General features: G+C 41.4%; 3 protein-coding genes across 17 annotated transcripts in view; 1 reads left to right on the top strand and 2 right to left on the bottom strand.

The window, feature by feature from the left end:
• otofa (otoferlin a) overlaps window positions 1-2,057 on the top strand; it is a 52,491-nt gene extending 50,434 nt beyond the window's left edge. For 11 of the 15 annotated variants that reach the window (XM_058055966.1, XM_058055977.1, XM_058055975.1 and 8 more), the window contains one exon: window positions 937-1,086. Coding sequence is in view for 4 of the 15 variants with exons in the window: in XM_058055980.1 (XP_057911963.1) it covers window positions 937-1,117 (181 nt within the window). In the remaining 11 variants the exon portion in view is untranslated. Of the gene's footprint in view, window positions 1-936 lie in introns of all 15 variants that reach the window. The other 4 variants (XM_058055980.1, XM_058055979.1, XM_058055970.1 and 1 more) reach the window with 1 other exon arrangement.
• Window positions 574-7,830, bottom strand: drc1 (dynein regulatory complex subunit 1 homolog (Chlamydomonas); the record flags this gene model as incomplete). Its single annotated transcript, XM_058057633.1, has 13 exons — window positions 574-2,313; window positions 2,377-2,529; window positions 2,599-2,723; window positions 2,792-2,869; window positions 2,957-3,043; window positions 3,530-3,833; window positions 5,420-5,554; window positions 5,624-5,745; window positions 6,214-6,336; window positions 6,432-6,518; window positions 7,232-7,369; window positions 7,433-7,616; window positions 7,685-7,830. Coding segments are annotated over 13 exons (1,782 nt in total), but the record flags the coding sequence as incomplete, so codon positions are not given.
• A 4,776-nt stretch (window positions 7,831-12,606) lies between these two features.
• ostm1 (osteoclastogenesis associated transmembrane protein 1) lies at window positions 12,607-17,684 on the bottom strand. The gene is made up of 6 exons (XM_058056901.1): window positions 17,251-17,684; window positions 16,969-17,083; window positions 15,975-16,072; window positions 15,779-15,889; window positions 14,221-14,386; window positions 12,607-13,823 (listed from the first exon to the last, which is right to left on the bottom strand). Exons 1-6 carry the CDS (start codon window positions 17,596-17,598, stop codon window positions 13,765-13,767), a joined length of 897 nt encoding a protein of 298 aa, XP_057912884.1. The 5' UTR covers window positions 17,599-17,684; the 3' UTR covers window positions 12,607-13,764.
• Between the last annotated feature and the right edge of the window lie 3,480 nt (window positions 17,685-21,164).

The following is a 21,164-nucleotide window of genomic DNA, read 5'->3' as shown; positions in this document are numbered from 1 at the left end:
AAAAGCGGTAGAAAATGAATGAATAATCATTCATTCATTCATTTTCTACCGCTTATCCTCACGAGGGTCACAGGGGTGCTGGAGCCTATCCCAGCTGTCTTCGGGCGAGAGGCGAGGTACACCCTGGACTGGTGGCCAGCCAATCACAGGGCACATATAGACAAACAACCATTCACACTCACATTCATACCTATGGACAATTTGGAGTCACCAATTGACCTAGCATGTTTTTGGAAAACTCCACACAAACTCCACACAGAGGGTGGAATTGAACCCGGTTCTCCTAGCTGTGAGGTCTGCGCGCTAACCACACAACTGCCCAATGTGTTTACAGTATATATTTAATATTAATGTAGTATTTTATAATGACAAGGCCGCACGGTGATCAAGTGGTTAGCACACAGCTCGGTTCAATTCCCCCTTCGAGCATCTCTGTGTGGAGTTTGCATGTTCTCCCCATGCGTGAGTGGGTTTTCTCCTGGTACTCCGGTTTCCTCCCACATTCCAAAATAGGTTAGCTTAATTGACTCCAAATTTGTTGTAAAAATATTACATTTAAAGGTTTTAATAATGTGCTTTTATAATCGATTGACATCAGTACAGTAATAATAGTGTGCCGGGATGATTTTAACCACTGTTAGAAACCATGACTTGAAATTTCTCTTGGATTAACTTTTTGAACTGTGCTTAAAATAGTTAATGGTAGCATTTAAATGTGCCTTTAAATAATATATAAGGTACTAAGTAGCCCACAGTGGGGCCATTGCATGAACGGACACAACAATATAGTAAAGAAAAATGACCCACAGTCTGGCAACTCAGCATGTGCCATCACTTCATAACACTGCATTACCGCACCACCTTGTGAATTATTTTTCAATCATTCTAAATATGATGCATATTAAGTGTCTCTCATCCTCTCTTCCGCTCGTCAAGCCGCCCAGACACCACCTTCCTGTGGTTCCTGAGCCCGCTGAAAGCCATCCGCTACCTGGTGTGCAACCGCTACAAGTGGCTCATCATCAAGATTGTGCTGGCCCTGCTCCTGCTCGTCATGCTGGGCCTGTTCCTCTACAGCATGCCAGGCTACCTTGTCAAGAAACTGCTTGGCGCCTGAAAGTGTGGAAGGCTCTCTCCATCAGCCGCAGGGAGCGAGGAAATACATTACTTTCTCATTTCACTCTCCAAACATCGGGAATAATTCGTTATCTTGCTCTAGGGAACCACCTACAGGTGTCAAGTGGAATTTTGTTCCATTTTCAATACGTACAGTCATGGGTAGAAATATTCACATATTTGGTATGACAATATTTTTGACCAAGACTGTACAATGCACACAATTGCTAATCAAACATGAGGTGTCCTGGCTGGTCCACATGATGTTTTACATTATATAAATCTCTGAGGTAGCCCCCACTGTGGAATGTCCCAACAAGGATGATTTCATTTTCTTATTATACAGGTGTAATTTAATGTATAATAGTGTGGAATTGTTACATTTCCACTTTAAAGCTTTTTTTTTTTTAAATCAAGTGTAGCTCACGCAGTGTTTGCACACATCTAGAAAATATTCCAGAAAAAGAAATCAGATGTCTATTTTGCTAAGGAAATAAACCAAGACGTCTAAAATATTTATTTAGTTAGAAAATTAGTATTATTTCATACAATGAGCTCTCATAAATCTGGCGTCAAGCAAATAGAAGTATTGTATTAAAAACAATTTTTCTTTCTTTGCACACAAATGTGGCCGTATACATCAAAGGGCATGCAGGTCGCATGTTAGCATGTCTTGATAAAGCTTCTTTTGTCGTCGTCAACATAGGTCTTTGGTCGAAACGGATGGGAACTGTCGGCCCCACCCAAAATCAGATGACATTTTTTTGTGTGTGTTTTTCTATGCCTGCCTGTACTCAACCTGCTGTTTGTGATCCGAGTGTTCACCGACGACACACTTACTGTTTGCACTAAAGCTGCCTGTTTTTACCATGGGTTTCACTTTATACAAACGTGTGCAATACTTTTTTTTTTGAGTTTTGAAATAAACAGAACAACAACAACATTGCGTCGGTGGTTATTTATGTTGATGTATGACAATGTTGTGGTGGTGAGATATCCTTTTATGCTTGACTTAATAACAAGTCATTGCACATTTTTTCACACTTTAGAGCTTTAAAACTAAGATAACGAAGAAGAATAATGAGAAATGCACATACTCATGAGTTGTTTTGTTGCAGCAGCATACGAAGTTCTGCATTCTGCTGCTCCAGACCCTCAATTTCAGGCATGCAATCTGAGATCTCTGTAAGGACAGCCCTGCAGAAGAGATGGAGTTACTTGCTAATACATGGTTCTTTTATGTGTGTGTGTGTTACCTACAAGTGCTTTTTTAGTATGATCTCAGCTGCATCCCACACTTTGAGTTTATCCTCAGGGATGATGTTGGCCAGACTCTCCCAGTGGGTTTTATCTGCTGAGGAATCCCACATGTCGGCACTCCAGTAGCGAGGCTGCTCAGAGGTGGAGATCCTCCTTCAAAAGCACCGCATCCAAACATTAGAAGCACCACTGCAAACTATTTAAGAATGTTGAATATTAAACCTGAAGCGGTGGTGCTGCTTGAGGAAGTTCTTAAGAGCAGGCATGATGCGGTTTGGCTGGATGAGGTCAGAGGTCAGATTAGATGAGGAGCTGGTGGCCCCTCCCTGTGTCTTGGTGCTAATATCCTGCAGACAGGAAAAAAAAAATATATGAATGATGGAATAGTGATCACGGTTGTACATGGCAGCCTCACATGATAGGACTCCCTCTGGTGGTCATTTAGAAGGAAGGCAGCCAATTTGGGCATATCCTCCTCTTCTATGCCAAAAGCCTAAAAGTGGGAACACAGTTGGGAATTTCAAACTGACACTGCAGACTCTAAATTACTGCTGTGATAAAAACGTGGACATTAACCCACATAGAGAAGCGCGTCCAGCTTCACAACGTTCCGTTCTTCCTTGTCCAAGGTAGACAGCAGCTGGACTTTGTCCTCCACAAGGAAGCCCTGTAACAGAAAAAAAATGAGTACATTTTATTTTATCATGATAATTTAGTAAGCTTTTGTATTTTCCTGTGAACTTTGGTTACTAATAATCTCTCAGGTTATTCATATTTTATTTTAAATTGTGATGATTTGACTTAAATACACAGTTTAAACAGTAGAGAATGGCGATCCAATGGATTTTTGATCATTATGTCAGCATATAAGGTCACATTGACATAATAAGCATATATTTGGAAAGCCGTCATTATGGCCTTGAATTTGATATACGAGTCAGTGTGGTTTGTTGCAACCTGATTTTTAACCTTGTTTGATTGCTCATTGGAAATTAAATGAAATTGGACAATACAAAAAAAATCATACAGAAAATGGCTGAATGTTGAACGTTAAGTGATATTGTGCTGCGAACGGTGAACCTTCCAAGCAAAAACAATGACTTTTTTGGTATTAAACTAAATGATATTCATATTAATAATATATATTGCTCACCGACTCATCACACAGCAGCTCCATGAGCTCCTTCAACGTCTCCATGGAGACCTTTTCCGTCTCTGATGCCGCATCCATCCCATCAGAGTTGACATTTGTCGCCCCGTGTTCCATACTTGTCTGTTTCTGAAGATGGACTGGACCCACAAAGGAGTCCCCCCGAGGTCTCTCCCAAGCTAGACCGAGGTGGTGCTTGCATATCAGTGAGTCGATGAGGACGGCCTTCTCGGCCTGTTGCCTGATCTCCTTGTCAAGCATACGCCACGTTTCCTCGAATTGCTTGGCGTCAGTCGCTGCAAAGTGCCTGCATCAATTTTAACAGGAGCTGTTCAGTACTTTTTTCCAATGATCCCAATGTCATTCCGTTAGCCCGTCTATGGGAGGTTCCATTATATTAGCGTCAACCAAACAGATGTAACGTTTCTCAATACAAATTGCAAAAAAAACAAAAACAAAAATGGGAAATGACAGTGTATCTAATATAGTGTCTACTTGTTTCTTGTGTGTAAGAATAAGATATAATAAAGTAGTGAATGACAAATAGGGTAACACTTCATAGTAATAAGGTAAACAAACAAGGTTAATAAGGTTAACAAAAAGGTAAACAAAATTACAGTAGTTAATGAGGAACCCTAATAGTTCCTCATTAGTTCCTCAGTAACTACTCTAGTCATTTGTTCCACAGGAACTACTCTAATTTTATGTGCCTTAGTGCCTCAGTAACTACTCTACTCATTAGTTCCTCAGTATTTACGTGTCTTAGTCATTAGTTCCTCAGTAACTACTCTACTCATTAGTTCCTCAGTATTTACGTGTCTTAGTCATTAGTTCCTCAGTAACTACTCTACTCAATAGTTCTTCATTACTTCCTCAGTAACCACTCTACTCATTAGTTCCTCAGTAACTACTCAATATCTATGTGCCTTACTTCCTGAGTAATTACTCCACTCAGCCGTTCTTCATTATTTCCTCAGTAACTACTCTACTCATTAGTTCCTCGGTAACTACTCTAAATGTATGTATGTGCCATAGTTCCTCAGTAACGACTCTACCCAGTACTTCTTCATTACTTCCTTAGTAACTACTCGACTCGTTAGTTCCTCAGTAACTACTCCAAATCTATGTACCTTAATTCCTCAGTAACTACTCTACCCAGCAGTTCTTAATTACTTCCTCAGTTACTACTCTACTCATTAGTTCTTCAATAGCTATTCAAAATCTATGTGCCTTAGTTCCTCAGTAACTACTCTACCCAGCAGTTCTTCATTAATTCCTCAGTAACTACTCTAAATGCATGTGCCTTAGATCCTCAGTAACGACTCCACTCATTAGTTATTTGTTAGTTCCTCAGTAACTACTCTAAATGTATGTGTCTTAGTTCCTACTACTACTCTATAGAGTGTATTTATATATATATATATATATAATACTGATTAGTTCATCATTAGTTCCTCAGTAGCTATTGTATTTTGTGTACCGTATTGTTGTGAGGCTGTGATCCTAATGAGGATCCTAATGAGAATAAGCGGCATAGAAAACGGCTGGATGGATTATTGTAAAGTGAGACATGTCAAGTGACCTGGAAAAACACCTCCTTCCAAGGGTCAGAATTAGTGAAAATACTTAAAAGTGTATTCTACCATTTGTCCACCAGAGGTAGACACAGTGGAAACAGCAGTATCAAAGCAGAAATCAGATTAAAGTTGTAATAATCAGGGAACAGAACACAGTCTAGCATGGTCAGTATCGCTATCTATTGCTTTTAGACATGTAACCATACAACACATAAGTTAGTTGATACCTCATGTTGGTAAACATGCATTTACCCCGGGGTAACTAGGGATTAAACAGACCGAAGAATAGCAGGATGGGCTCGTGTGAACGACTCACTTGATTCTCAGTTGCATTCGTTCATACTGCTCAATGCTACGTTTGTAGTCGTCGGACAAACGCCTGCTCTGTTTTTCCGACCGTTTCTGCTGAGTGGTATACTTGCTCCTCAGGTTCTTCAGTTCAGTCTGCAGACTAGGACAACAAAAACAGCGTGAGAGCTGAGCTTAATGTTGCCACAACGTACGTATATCCAACATTTACCTGGTGATCCTGCTCTTCATGTGGGCCAGGCTGGACCCATCTCTGTCAGCCTTGTGTTTCATGTGCTTGATGTTGCTGATCATGCTGTCGGCCAACATCTGCTGATGTTCCCTTTCCAGATCCTAAGGAAGTCGGAATATGGACTCAGTGGTGCGCTGTAGCTCTTTTCTTTCTTTACTGGGAGCGGTTTTATCACAACTGGATGTTCATTCATTCATTTTCTACCGCTTTTCCTCACGAGAGTCGCGGGGGTGCTGGAGCCTATCCCAGCTGTCTTCGGGCGAGTGGCGGGGTACACCCTGGACTGGTCGCCGGCCAATCACGGGGCACATATAGACAAACAACCATTCACACTCACATTCATACCTATGGACATTTTTGGAGTGGCCAATTAACCTAGCATGTTTTTGGAATGTGGGAGGAAACCGGAGTACCCGGAGAAAACCCACACATGCACAGGGAGAACATGCAACCCTGGTCTCCTAGCTGTGAGGTCACAACTGGATGTATCTACATTAAAAGAAGATGACTGGATACTAGCTTCTTATCTTGCTGTTGTGTTTCCACTCCACGAGGGTGCATCATCATACCTGAAACTTTGCATCGTATTCCGCCCTCATGGCGTCGTACTTCTGTTCCGGATTCATCATCAGATTATGAATCTTTGCTTCGTACTCCTCCACCGCCCTCCTCCTCTCCATCAGCCTCACTTCCTGCATCCAAAGCACAATCATTCAAAGCATAGCCGATTGATAAAAAAAAAAAAAGAGCATTGTCATCCCCCCTTTTTTTTTCCAGTGCTGCTGACCTGGTTGTCCCATAGTTCCTTGACGCAGTTCTCCCATTCTGTCTGCTCTTTTGTCAGCAAGACGTCATGTTCCTGCTGGTACACGCTCTATAGAGGGGCAACCATTAGTGACATACAGAACAATAACGCTTTTTTTTTAGCAGCTACATTACTCAGCTTAGTTTGTACGCATTCCAACTTCATTCAATACATGCTGTGATTCCTTTAGAACAAAATAAGGTCGGAATGATTTTTGGAAAGCAAAATCAAATGAATTCGATCATGTGACTCAGTAGCATGTATGGCCTCCATGTGCCTGAATGCACTCAGAATGAGGATGGATGGCCTCCTCTGATTGAACTATTGCAAGAACTTTGTACTTTTTATAGTAGCTGCTAATCATTTTTAGCACAGCACATATAAATATATATATTCATTCATTCATTCATTTTCTACCGCTTTTTCCTCACGAGGGTCGCGGGGGTGCTGGAGCCTATCCCAGCTGTCTTGGGGCGAGAGGCGGGGTACACCCTGGACTGGTCGCCAGCCAATCACAGGACACATATAGACAAACAACCATTCACACTCACATTCATACCTATGGACAATTTGGAGTGGCCAATTAACCTAGCATGTTTTTGGAATGTGGGAGGAAACCGGAGTACCCGGAGAAAAACCCATGCTTGCACGGGGAGAACATGCAAACTCCACACAGAGATGGCCGAGGGTGGAATATAAATATATACGTACTGTAAATAAACACAATGCAACTTTCCTACAAGGAAAGTATTTCCTTCCAGGAATGTGGGATACAATTCTACCTCAATGTGGGCTAGCTCCTCCCTGTAGGCCTGAATCAGCGTACTGATGAGCTCCTCGGACCGCTTCATCATCGCATCCATCTCCTCCGCCTGCCTCCTCAAGTCCTTCACGTAGCGATCATCTCCAAATTTCAACTCCTGCTCAGTCAAAGGATTGTGAAGCGATATATCCTGATATCTATAAATCTGTATTTCCATCACCTGCTGTAGATCTTTTATGACTTTCCTTTTGTCTTCAATGAGCTCCGCACACAACAGCTGCTGCCAGGTCAAAGTTTCCTGCAGCTCCTGAGGGATGGCAGTCTGCTCGGCAAGGGACCATCTACTGGTGATCTCCTCAAACTTCTCCTGGCTGGACTTGGCTTCCTTCTGCAGCATCTCTGATCTGAATCAAGCGGGACAGGCATGCTAGCTAGAAACGGGACTGTACTGCGCTCTGTGTTTCATCATCACCTGATTCTCCGCGCTTCCTCCAATTCCGACCTTCTCATTGATTCTTTGGCGTCAGCTTCAGTTTGGATGTTGATCACTAATTCCAACAAACGTCTCTCCAGCTGGGAAATCCTCTGCACACGGGTGGGATGCCCATAAAACACCCATTAATAAAAGAATGTTAAATGTTAAATAAAGTAGTAATAGAGTAGTCAGTGTACAGCTTGTGTCGCAGCATTTACTATCAACACAGTGCCATTATTCGGTGGAATTAGCTGCTTATGCTTAGCAGTGTGGTAGGTTCATGAAAGGAACAACAGAAGATGGAGGAGCACAAAGTGCCTAACATAATGGATTATGGATTACGAACCCATTCTTCATTTACACACACTGGTGATGGTATTCTACATCTGTAGTCACAGCTGCCACTGAGGATACTAGTTTCTAAGCGGTACACTGACTCAGTGTACAGTACACTTCCACAGCATTGTCCCTTGAGATGAATTAATATAGTATACTGAAATATAAACCTATGCATTTCATTTTTTAGAATGCAATACAATGTGTAAAAAAGTGAAATCCCAGGCTCTATTAATACTACTACAATTGATAATAATAATTATACTATTAATAATATAAAATGAAAACTAATCATAAGTGATTTGCATACAAACCCCTCCATCTTGTTCTTCTCCTTGAGTCAGGCTCCCTTTGTTGACCTCCTGCTGGGACAATCTGAACAGTGACAGCTTATTTTATTTCATTTTCTTCACTCTACATACACAAACTACGGTGCACAAATAAAATGGTTATTCAAAACTACACATATATAAATACAGTGAACGCCTAAATATGATCATGTCCCTGTTGCATTTAATATACAATTGAATTATCCTTACATGGAAAATAAAGTTTCATGGTTGGTTGAATTGAACAACAACGTTACCTGTTTTCTGTTTCTTTGCTTCTGGAAAAATGTAAGTGTCCATACGCTTCCTTACTTGTTTCCATATTTGCAATGTGCTAAATTAAAGTTTCGCACCGAATGACGAAGTCGCAGGCCGGTATTTTATCACCGCGCTACGTTAGCGACCTGTTGCTATGACGACACAGCCCGCAGCCGTGTTACAGTCAGGGACCCACGGACATTTTGCCTTCGAAAGGAAGTGGTTAGATAAGACATGTAACAAATGTTTCTTTCCCATATATGGTTCATTCATACAATAGAGGTATTTTTTTAAATATGTAATTCATACATTTATTAATGTATTATTATTAATATATTTAGTTTCCTATAAAGATTATTTTATATGTAACAATTTCTAGTGAATAATAAAAATAATACATACAAAAAATATGACAATAAATAAAAATAGTGCTAATATTGACATTCAATGAACAATATATTATACAAATATTTTTCATATAAATACAGAAAGATTTTGTCACTGACTTCCTTTAACACATGGACTTGTCTAAATATAATTTTATAGAAAAAATACTAGGTTAATTTTATTATTATTAATTGTATCCTAATAATAATAATATAATAATAATAATGCAATGATAATTCTTCCTATTATATGACTTTAGTATGTAAATATGAATTAGTAGTAGTAGTACTACCAGTACTAGTATGGATTTCTTAACATCTGATTTGCTGCTGGTATTTGTATTTAAATACGATGCAACCAAAAATAAGTAATATGATCATAATAAAAGATAATAAACAAATTGATCATTGTTTTACAATAAATAATACGACAGCTGGGATAGGTTCCAGCATGCCCGCGACCTTCGTGAGGATAAGTGGTACAGAAAATGGATGAATACGGTTGTTGTCACTATACTATATGCAATGTAGCAAAGCTTTCTTTCAAGCCAGTTCCAAACAATGTCGTCAGATGGCGCTGTTGACTTGAAATAAAATCTATTGTCTATAATATGAAGACCGACCAAAAACAGAAGGCCACATTTGGCACAGACACATGATAACTGTCTTGTCAAGATGATGGCACACAAAACTCACAAAAGGGGGTCAGATGTTCCTGCCCTGAAATAGTAGACCCCCCCTCACCACTCCTTGAACCTGAAGTGGCCTCCCGCCTCTGCCCCCTATGAGGGATGTTAAGTCAGGCCCAGCAAAGGTTTCCGACATATGATCCAGCCAGCATCTGTGATGTCACCAACAGCTGACTTGTCATAAGATCTTTGTGCAACAAGTGAGGGACAAGTGAGGAGAAAGGCTCATTTTCTTACTAGAACACAAAGTGCTTTTTTTTTTACATTTATAGCTTAACCAAGCGAATGACTGCCATTAGAGAGTGATTCCATAAGCTATTATAATGCCATAATCTTGGGATTGACAGACTTTGACCCCCTCTTGCAGGTGTATAATACACCCCATTCACTCTTGCATGGATGCATGTGTAAGTGTGCGTGCTAATGCCTACCCCCCCGAGGGCATATGTTTACTTCTTAGTCAACAAAGAATCATATTCAGCTCGCACCTCCAGCTAGTTAACTAAGTGACAGATTAAGGTGTTGCTGGTGGTTGCAGGAGGGTTTAGGGGCTTGCATAACATCCAACTAACAGTTTCTATGTTGTCATAACTGATGTATACAGTGTGCACAAAGGTCAATGGGAAACAATGAGCAAGCACTATTGTTAGTGTGCAAAATAGGGACATGCATTTTCGCATCTCACTTTTCCCTTAATTTGAAGAGGTTTTCTTCATTGGAGTGGGTCAGGTTTAGTGTTGCTTCATGTAATGTGACAATTCAGCGCAGGAGATTGAAACTCAGCACATTTTTTTTTTTTTGCTTGACTTCTAATCCAGCACACATAATTACAATGAATTGTTTACATCAAATGGCTTTGGAGTGGATTAGGTGGACAGTTATTACTTTATGTGTGCCATTAGGCCATGATTACCTCAGGATTTCATTCATTCATTTTCTACAGCTTATCCTAATGAGGGTCACAGGGGTGCTGGAGCCTATCCCAGCTGTCTTTGGGCGTGAGGCGGGGTACAACCTGGACTGGTCGCTAGCCAATCACAGGGCACATATAGACAAACAACCATTCACACTCACATTCATACCTATGGACAATTTGGAGTTGCCAATTAACCTAGCATGTTTTTGGAATGTGGGAGGAAACCGGAGTACCCGGGGAAAACCCACGCATGCACGGGGAGAACATGCAAACTCCACAGAGAGATGGCTGAGGATTGAATCGAACTCAGGTGTCCCAGCTGTGTGGCCTTGTGTGCTAACCACTCGGTCGCCGTGCAGCCTACCTCGGGATTAGATTTTTTTTGCAACAAAAAAATCCAATGGAAATTAATCATAACTGCCCTTTTTAAATACTTAAAATATGTTTAAGCATTGTATGTGAGACAAAAACACATTATGTTTGGACAAATGTTACTGTCACTTTAAGTGCGTAAGACATTAGTACTATGATGTGTTTTCTATTTTTTTTTATAAATTTGATGGGAGTGGTTAGAGCAAAGGCCTCACAGCTAGGAGACCCGCGTTCAAATCCACCCTCGGCCATCTCTGCATCTCTGTGTAGAGTTTGCATGTTCTCCCCGTGCATGCGTGGGTTTTCTCCGGGTACTCCGGTTTCCTCCCACATTCCAAAAACATGCTAGGTTAATTGGTGACTCCAAATTGTCCATAGGTATGAATGTGAGTGTGAATGGTTGTTTGTCTATATGTGCCCTGTGATTGGCTGGCCACCAGTCCAGGTGTACCTCGCCTCTCTCCCCAGAGGACAGCTGGGATAGGCTCCAGCACCCCCGCAACCCTCGTGAGGATAAGCGGTAGAAAATGAATGGGCAATTTAGTTGACGCCCCCTACTGGGGTAAAATCGTTTTCCATTACTGTAACATTTATGTTGTTTACCTGGGTGACATAACTCAAGAAGTCGAATGGTTTTTATCCAAACCCCATCGTTGCTGGTTAGATTCTTGACCCTGCTGTAATAATTCATACATTTTAACATCCAGTCTGCGTTTTTCCTTTCCAACATTTTCATATTCCGCTGTTTTAAGTCTGCTAATACAAATGGACAAATGAAATGGTGCCCCCAACTGGTGAAAAGTCATTTGACATTACAATACGTCATTACAAACATCTACATATTGTTCACCTGTTGGGGCGGAAGTGGCTCAGGACGTTGAGCAGGTCGTCTGCAAATCAGAAGGTCGGTGGTTTGATCCTGCAGAAGTTTAGACATTTCCGGTATCAACTTGGCCACCCCAGTGAAACACTTTGGGTGCCTTGGAAAGCGCTATATAAAATCCAATCCACGATCTACAACAGTGTCAAATTGAGCAGTAACAAATTGAGCGGCCGGTGGCTGCACAACATGGGCCCTCGTGGGGGTGTGGTGTTTGACTTTCAGGCCCGCTTAAGGACCTGGCTTGGCGCAAAGATTAGCGGGAATGTAAGCTGTCATTGTTGAGCCCCCCCCCCACACACACACACCCGTAAGTAACACATCGTGTTTTCACACTCCACGCTGGCTGCAAAGGGGCTCATATGACTTGGCGTGTGCGTAATGCTCTTAGCTGATGGACCGCTGTGGCTGCACTCCATAAGACCAAGAAGCCAAAAATGAGTTTAACGGCCAAGTATCTTTATCCCACTGTTAGCGATTAGCTGCTAATGACGGAGGAAAAGCCCTGATGCAAGAAATTGGAGGGCAACCACGTTTAAGCACCTGGAACAAGGGTCCCTGCTGTGTGGAGGAAGAGCGGCTTTATACGCCCTGTACCTTGGCCTATGAGTGCAGTTACAGTATCGATCTAATACACTGGTTTTTCGGGGGGGGGGGGGGGGGGGGGGGGGGCAGCTTGAAAACAATAAAAACAAATTTTCAAACCTTCCTATGGTGTATAAGCTGTGTAGTAATTCTACATTTGATCAAAGTTACTTAAGATTTGTCAGATCAAAACACATAGATTTTGGGACATGTCTGCACCTTTAATCACCCAGCCATTATATCAACGGTTCAGCTTTATAACACACCTCATACATAGAATGGTTGTTATATTTAGATAATCCTATTTTAAATAAGACTTTGGCACAGCCATAAAAAAATCATGGGTTTCCACACTAATCATTGAGGAAATGTAGGCATTTAAAACAGTGATGAGACATTAGTGACTAATATTTGTTTTGCTCATCACCACTCATGAATCTAATGTGTAAATTAAATTAACAAAACATTAAAAAAAACAAGCACAAATTAGATTAAAAAAATGAATGAATCCATTAATGACTGATTTCAGGAGGCAGGTAACATCTTAGTGCATTACTGACTGCTCTCATGACTTATGTCTTGTGATGTTTTTTTTTTCCCCTCCTAATAACAAAACACACCCAGTGATGTGCACCCTCTTCACGCAGCAGACACATGTCACCGCTAATGGACATCAAGTGCTTCCTTTTTCTGTGGCTCTCTTCTGAACATGCATTACAGACATAAAACCCATTTCTCCATCCATAACCAGAGCACATACTCTCATTCAGTCATGTGTAACATGCACACACGGATGGGGTAGGATCTTTGTGCACCAACATGTGTAATTAATAGTCACATACTAGGAAGTAACCGGCCTCTTACACATCAAGATTAAATAACGACTTATTAAATTGCTCAATATGAGTTTAATCTTGAAGTAGAATGGGACTTGTGCAGACCTCCGCCAAGGCCCAAAAGCCCTAAAGTAATACCAACCTCCTGTATATTAAGTTTACATCAAATCACAATCTGTGTGTAAAATGTGTGTATTGTATATGTAACAACGTACCGCACTATCAAACTTAAAGGGTGAAAAATCCTAATGTCTGGTTACAACTGCAATAAAAAGGTAACTTAAGTTAATGACAAGTTTACAGTGTGTGCTTGTTGTACAATATACATGACAGGAAAATGGTGTTACCGATGTACATTGAAAATACCAGGGAATTCAATTTTAAAGTGAATGTGTTCTTTAAATATCAACAGGTGAATGCAGCCTGTAAACAACCTGCTGTGAAGAGAGTCAAACCTCCAAAATGCCAATTTTCACCCAGTTGGCTTCTATCAGCTCTGCTTGTCCTGGATGTTCATCAGACTGGAGGTGTAGGACTTCGCCCTCTTGGCTACGAATGGACACAGAAAGAGAGAAGTGACTTTGCTATGTGAGTGTAGATGACAACACGATGTATCCCACCAGACATCTCCATATTCTTGTGCATTCTGAGGACAGGCTCCACATCCGTGCTGGACTTGGGTGCGATTCCGTCCTTGCACTTGTGCTGTTCTACGGTACAGCAATTCAACTTGAACCAGTTTACGTGGGCCATGATATGACCAAATTGGAACGTACCGAGGCCAGTCTTTACCACCCCTCCTCCTCCATCCCAAGGAAAAACTCCACTATCACAGTCAGTCAACATACCCCCCCACCCCCATTCTCCTTACAAGCCCACAAAGAGCCCTCAAAACCCTGTCAAAATATCTGGATGTGACAATAGGGGAATTAAGCTGGTTACTCACGGTGTATGAGCTTGCGTTTCTTTTGTTCCGAGTGAAGGAAGCTGCTCAAGTAGAAGATGATGGGCAGAAAGAGCATGAAGCTGGACACGGCGATGACAGGCACCGTCTCCTCCCGGGGGAAGGAACAATTGAAATTCTTACTCCACAGTCTGCGGGTCATGTTCATCTGAGAAGGAGGCAAAGTTCCAACATAAGCTTTCAGCTCAAATGACCACAATTACGGCACGATATTGCTATTAAGTCGACCCGTCTTGGAAAGCCACCATTTGTTGTTTTTCTGCAGTTATTGACGCTTCATGTGACACGGCAGAGCCTACACAAACTAAAGCGAATATAGACTAATGCTGTTGTCAGCTTCAACACCGTTCAAATGTGCAACAATGAGCAAAAATGAAAATGTTCATCACATTCAAATCCTAATGCTAGAATTGTTTGGTCTGTCACAACTTTCATTCAAGGCTGCACGGAAACCGAGTGGTTAGTGCACAGGGCACACAGCTAGGAGACCTGAGTTCGATTCCACTCTCGGCCATGTCTGTGTGCATGCGTGGGTTTTCCCCGGGTACTCCGGTTTCCTCCCACATTCCAAAAACATGCTAGGTTAATTGGCCACTCCAAATTGTCCATAGGTATGAATGTGAATGTGAATGGTTGTTTGTCTATATGTGCCCTGTGATTGGCTGGCAACCAGTCCAGGGTGTCCAGGGGTATGCCCACGACCCTCGTGAGGATAAACAGTTGAAAATGAATGAACTTTCATTCAGCAAAGTTGTAATAATATCTGATATGCATTAATGCAAGTATGCTCGTCCCTCGTTTATCACGGTTAGTTGGTTCCAGACCCGACAGTGATAAGCAAATTTTGGCAAAGTGGGCTTCAATATTAATAAAAATAATATTTTTTGTAGTTTGCAAGCTTCCAAATAGTTTTTTTTTAAACATTACTAGAGGCTTCTAGACATTAAATAACCCCCCTATAGTCAACTTTACATTTGTATTACCCAATATAGCTGATATAATCGGAGGAAATAAAACATATCAGACATTAATAAAATAACAGACTCACACTATTAGTAGTTCCTTGTTTTTTTCTGGACAGCGTACTTCCTGTCTCTACTCTACTGTCTCTACTCTACTTTCTCATCAGTGTATTGCAATGACAGCTTTAAATGGATTTACTCTCGTATTATGCAATATAGCAGACATAATAACAGTACATAAGCTATTTAAGACGGAAATAAAACTACTTGTGTTTGTCACAGTAACTGTGTCCCTTACTGCTACATGCTTGAGCCTTACTGAAATGTGTATACTCGCTTCGTGGTTGGAGGTGCTTATTTATACAACTTCATTGAGTACCAGTCATCAATTAGGTGTATGGTGCTCACAAATGCAGGTATATAAGAACTTTACATAATAACACACTATTTAATTATTTTTTTTTTAGCATTTTCCCCGTCAAACGTTCAAATTATACATTTTTGGTGAACTCAAAGAACACAAACCAACATAATCAACACTAAAACCTGTGTTTTACTGCATCCTCCGACACACGTACCCCATCCTCAATGTCGATGCACAACGTCTGGTTCTTCTCCATGCTGCTGTATAGCTCATTGAGGCTCCTGTAGACGCTCTTACAGTTTGTACACAGCTCGGTGTGGTTCCCCTGTGAAGACATGGGACGCAAAGGTCCACAAGTTTAGCATCTGATCGGGAATATGTGAAAGGGATACAAACCGTTTGCAACATACCTGTTGGTATCTCTCAAAGCAGCTGAGAGTTTGGTTGAGGGTGGATATGAAGTATAGCGAGTCATTAGTTAGGTTCTGGAATCCATCTACAATACAGTCTGCAAAGAAACAATCACCAGTTTGAGTGGGTGGGTGAATCTATATATATCTGGGCCGACTATACTATAAACCTATGCCATCCTGCATGCCGTCGATGCAATCCTCAGCTGCCGTGGTCCATGCACATCAAGTAGAAGTTGTCGTAATTCTACACTTGATCAAACTTATTTAAGATTTGTCAGATCAACACAATCATGGCATTAGACTACAAAATATGATATTTACGTCCAATTGACTACTTCCTGAAGCTGTACTCTAAGTACCATGGGAACTGTTTTAGCCATAAATTAGCTGCATCATTGTTTAAGCCGCGGGGTTCAAAACATGCAACCCCTGTGTTTTAATATATACATATACAGTGGCTAACTTTCTTTTACACTTAAAAACTTATTTTTATATAAAACTTATTCAGTTGACATTGAAACAGTTGACTTCTATTCATGACTACATTGTGAGTGACCCTTTATTTGTCTCACAGTGAAGACTTTCAACAATTTCCAATGTTTTACAGTATCTATTAGTTTAAAAATGGGACTTTTACTTTAATGGAACAACTATTGGTGCTAACATAATGCAATTCAAATGACAATGTGCCGATCGGAAGCATCCACATTTATCTAAACAGCCACTGCATCATGTCCTGCACATGGTTGAACGTCATGGGACAGGACAATGTAGAAATAGATACACATTGCCAGATTAGCAACAGTGACTAAAGAGAAAGTCACATGGCTGTTCAACACTGAATGGATCCAACCGTTTGTATGCAACTACAGTATTTCTATCCAGGGCTGCATGCAGCTAAATGGGGGTTGCCGGGTACACTTTGATAATAAGTTATCAAGACTTTCTAGAAAGACATTTAACTAACCATGGCGTGTTTAAATGCACTTACTATCGCAGGCTGATTTGATCCACAGGTCCTTCAGGTTGTTGAAGAGTAGATAAATCATCATCAGTCGATCTCCTCGAAGAAGACTGTCCCTGCAGCTCTCATTGGCAGGACCCATCTATAAACAACATAGCCATGCATATTGCAATTTTGGCAACATTAAACTGGAGTAAGTGGGATTAGGAATATGAGCACATGAACGACTGTCCTTAAATAAGACGCAAGAAGGAAGTAAACAGCATCAGACTAGTGAGTCATGTGACACTGGTGTTGCTGTTTTGGTACCTCAGAAGAGATGTTCGCGTAGGTTGTCACCAGGCTGCCATAGCTGGCGAAACAGTTCTGACACACTTTAACCGGCCGTGCCGACGGAACCAGGCAGTTGACATAGGCCACATACCGCTCACCAAAAATGCGAAGCAGCTCGCTGCAGTAGTCGCTGATCTCCAAGTCGCCCGGGAAAGTAGACAACAGCCGAAGCGAGGCGGAAGAGTCCACCTCCGCGGGCTTGAAAACGGGCGAATTGACCACTGCCGAAGCGGAAAGTGTGACGTTAGCTTCTTCGCTTGACGCAGTAGCGTAAATATAGCTCAGCAACACCACTAAAAGTGTGTTTTGTTGATAAAGAGACATGTTTGACAGCTCGCTGCCTTCGTTTCAATTAGTTCCCGTGAGAGAACCCATGACTTCCGCGTTTGTGCTGAGTGGGATCATGTGATTGTTCCTACTCTCGCGAGACCTCAGCAGACAACTGCATTAAAATGACAATAAGGGTTTATTTACATTGTTTGATATCATACATGTGTACAATATTTTAATAATAATAATAATGATAATAATAACAATGATAATAATGATAATAATAACAATGATGATAATAATAATAATAATAATAATAATAATAATAATAATAATAATAAGAAGAAGAAGAAGAAGAAGAAGAAGAAGAAGAAGAAGAAGAAGAAGAAGAAGAAGAAGAATTTATATTCATTTTTGTTTTGTCACTATTTTTGCAATAAAACTACCAATATATTAACAATGGTTGGTCCTGAATATTGAATTTAAAAGCATTTGAATGCTAATGCTAATGTTTTAGAGACACAGCTTTCAAAGTGGATGCATGCTAACTCTATCTAGCTATCTATTTGTTGCATCCTACACCATTGCTGCAAATAATCAGAGTCCGCTTCAACGATCTGGGCCCCCTTCCTGATTGTGATAATTGTCATAAAGCCCTTGAATCAAGCTACCGCAGTCAATGGCCATTAATGTGAAATTAGTGGCTTTTGATAAGTTGCAGGCCGCATCAATTCTGCAGCCATCAGCGACTAATGAAAATAAGGGGGAGAGCATGCATGCGACATCATCTGCCTATTCTAATGGCCGTGCACCACTCCAGTGGTAAATATGGAGTTGAGCCCCCTTAATGTTGCTCTCAGTGCACACCACACCGACAGCTCATTAACTCTTCCCTCGACCAACTAATTGTTCAGACTTTGCCTCATTCCTCGGGCATTTTCTATAGCTGGGCTCAGTACAAAACAACTGCAGCCCTTTGTTGTTCTTTATAAGCAGCTGTGGACGTCCGTGCACTAAAAATGACAGCTGTGATAACCATTATTATCACATGCATCATTATAGTAGTAACTTGAGCATGACTACGACATATAAGGCAGTGGTAGGGTAGGTTTCATCCTGATTACAGTATTATTTGCCTCTCTTCCTCTACTGGTCTAATCAGGAGAGCACCAAGTAAAATCGGCATATGATTATTTGAGATGACCGTTATTGTCAGATGGTGGTGGAGGGGGAAAAATGCATTCATTAGCATGTGCTAGATAGAGAAACCAAGAGGACAAAAATCATCAATTAGACTGATAAAATAGATGATGATGATGATGATGAGAGCTCTTGTGGAACTATACATAGTGAGGCTTGAACTTTCTTTTGATTTTATGCACATGGAAAAGTGCCGAGGAAAATGACATACACTTAGAATCCAAGGTATTGTACAGAAAAAGTACATTAAGTTTACTATAGTGCAGAAAATGACCACTGAAATGAATGTAAACTGTTCCCAATAGTGTAAGGAAATGATACAAACCTCAATGTTACGTTTATAGTGGGCTATTTTCCAGCCATTTAAGCATCTGCAAGTACATGTGTAAGTTCCGTACACACCTCCAGATGTATGCCACACCACGGCAAACATGCACTAAAATTGAACTGATTGTGTGATGTGAATATAAGATGAGGCAGTTTAAGAACTGACTGGATTTTGTACTGAAAGTCACACATTTACCATTTTAGTAGAATGGTAATGGTAATGGTTTAATTTAATTTGAACATGCATCAGGTTTAGGGTGTACCCCGCCTATCGGCAAAAGACAGCTGGGATAGGCTCCAGCACCCCCCTCGACCCTTGTGAGGAAAAAGCTGTAGAAAATGAATGATTGAATGAACATAATTCACAGTTCCACATGTCCAAAAGGAGTAGGAAGAAGCAAAACTTATTAAATCCTACCCCTCCATACTCCGGTTTCCTCCCATATTCCAAAAACATGCTAGGTTAATTGGTGACTCCAAAAAAAAAAAAAGGTATGAATGTGAGTGTGAATGGTTGTTTGTCTATATGTGCCCTGTGATTGGCTGGTTTAGGGTGTACCCCGCCTCTCGGCCAAAGACAGCTGGGATAGGCTCCAGCACCCTATGACCCTTGTGAGGATAAGCGGTAGAAAATGAATGAATTAATTTTTAAGTCACAAAATCATGAAAGTAGCGGCACGGCGGTCTAGTGGTTAGCGCGCAGACCTCACATCTAGGAGACCAGGGTTCAATTCCATCCTCGGGCATATCTGTGTGGAGTTTGCATGTTCTCCCCGTGCATGCGTGGGTTTTCTCCGGGTACTCCGGTTTCCTCCCACATTCCAAAAACATGCTAGGTTAATTGGTGACTCCAAATTGTCCATAGGTATGAATGTGAGTGTGAATGGTTGTTTGTCTATATGTGCCCTGTGATTGGCTGGTGACCAGTCCAGGGTGTACCCCGCCTCTCGCCCAAAGACAGCTGGGATAGGCTCCAGCACCCCCGTGACCCTCATGAGGAAAAAGCGGTTGAAAATGAATGAATGAATGAATTATGAAAGTAATAATAAAAAAGTTGAATGCGATAATATAATGAGAAACAAATTGGGGGGGGGGGACCAAAATTGATAATAATGTGTTGCTTTACAACACAACATGTCAAGTGGCCCTTTCATTTTCCACTAAGTGGCCCTCGCTAGCAGTTTGGACACCCCAACTTTAAGCTTTAAACTAGCCACCTCCCCCTGCCCAAAGGTAGCCACGTCCTGTTTATTATTTTGCTTTTTTTTTTTTACCGATTAAATGCTTTCTCCGTCTTCTATCAAACACGGGTTTACTCCCCGCGGCCTTCAACTTGGCTCTTGGCGTGGGGGAGAGAAAGTAGCTGTAAAGTTATGCAGAAGTTATTCTTCATCCCTCGGGCCGTCCCTAATCCGCCCAAAACCTCATTCTTTCATCGGAGAACTGTGCCTCCTTTCTTGTCCCCCCCTCGCTATACAACATAAAGTCAGACTGCATTTAATGGTTATGTCGCGATGGGAGAGGGGCTTTCTTCTTCCCCCTTTTCTCCCCCAATATCGGCCTTTTTCGTCGTGTGAGTCTCCCAACCCGCGGGGACCCCCATATTCTTCCCTCGGCGTCTGACTCGAATCGCAAACTAACCCTGATTTTCACCACTTTGCTGGGAATCGCGGCGAGTGATAATAGAGATTTCGCTTTCATTTTATACGCTTGACTTGGTTATTGTTGCTTTGCTCCTCTCCCGTGATTCTCCTCTTTTCTAGGGATTAGCCCTGACTTCGTCCGCTATACTGGTCGCCGAAGTGGCCCCTGGACCCGGGGATGACAATTGACGCAGATCAAGGCAGGCCTATTCTGTGTCTTTCAAAAGAAACCCAGCTCGGTGGAGTTGAAATGGAGTTGGACCGGACAAGAAGTGATGCTCTTCACTTTCTTTCCCGTAAATGAACTGAGACAGCTCAGGTTGCGTATTTTTTGCTTTTGTTGGCTTGCCAGATTATTTCTAGCGAGCCATGTAGGCGAGAGGTGACCATGACGCCTTGAGGGAGGCCGATGAGACCTTTATGCCTGAATCACACAAAGGAGTTAGTTAT

Source organism: Doryrhamphus excisus, chromosome 19, assembly GCF_030265055.1.
Source record: "Doryrhamphus excisus isolate RoL2022-K1 chromosome 19, RoL_Dexc_1.0, whole genome shotgun sequence".
Lineage (NCBI taxonomy): Eukaryota > Metazoa > Chordata > Actinopteri > Syngnathiformes > Syngnathidae > Doryrhamphus > Doryrhamphus excisus.
The sequence above is the reverse complement of the archived record's forward strand: the minus strand, read 5'-3'. Positions and strand labels throughout refer to the sequence as shown.

Bases quoted from the DNA above. Each gene is read 5' to 3' on its own strand.
- ostm1 (XM_058056901.1), bottom strand. From the start codon at position 17,598: ATGTCTCTTTATCAACAAAACACACTTTTAGTGGTGTTGCTGAGCTAT. The intron at 16,073-16,968 runs GTAAGTGCATTT...GTTTCTTTGCAG, and splicing joins GATCAAATCAGCCTGCGATA to ACTGTATTGTAGATGGATTC. The intron at 14,387-15,778 runs GTACGTGTGTCG...CCTCCTTCTCAG, and splicing joins GCATCGACATTGAGGATGGG to ATGAACATGACCCGCAGACT.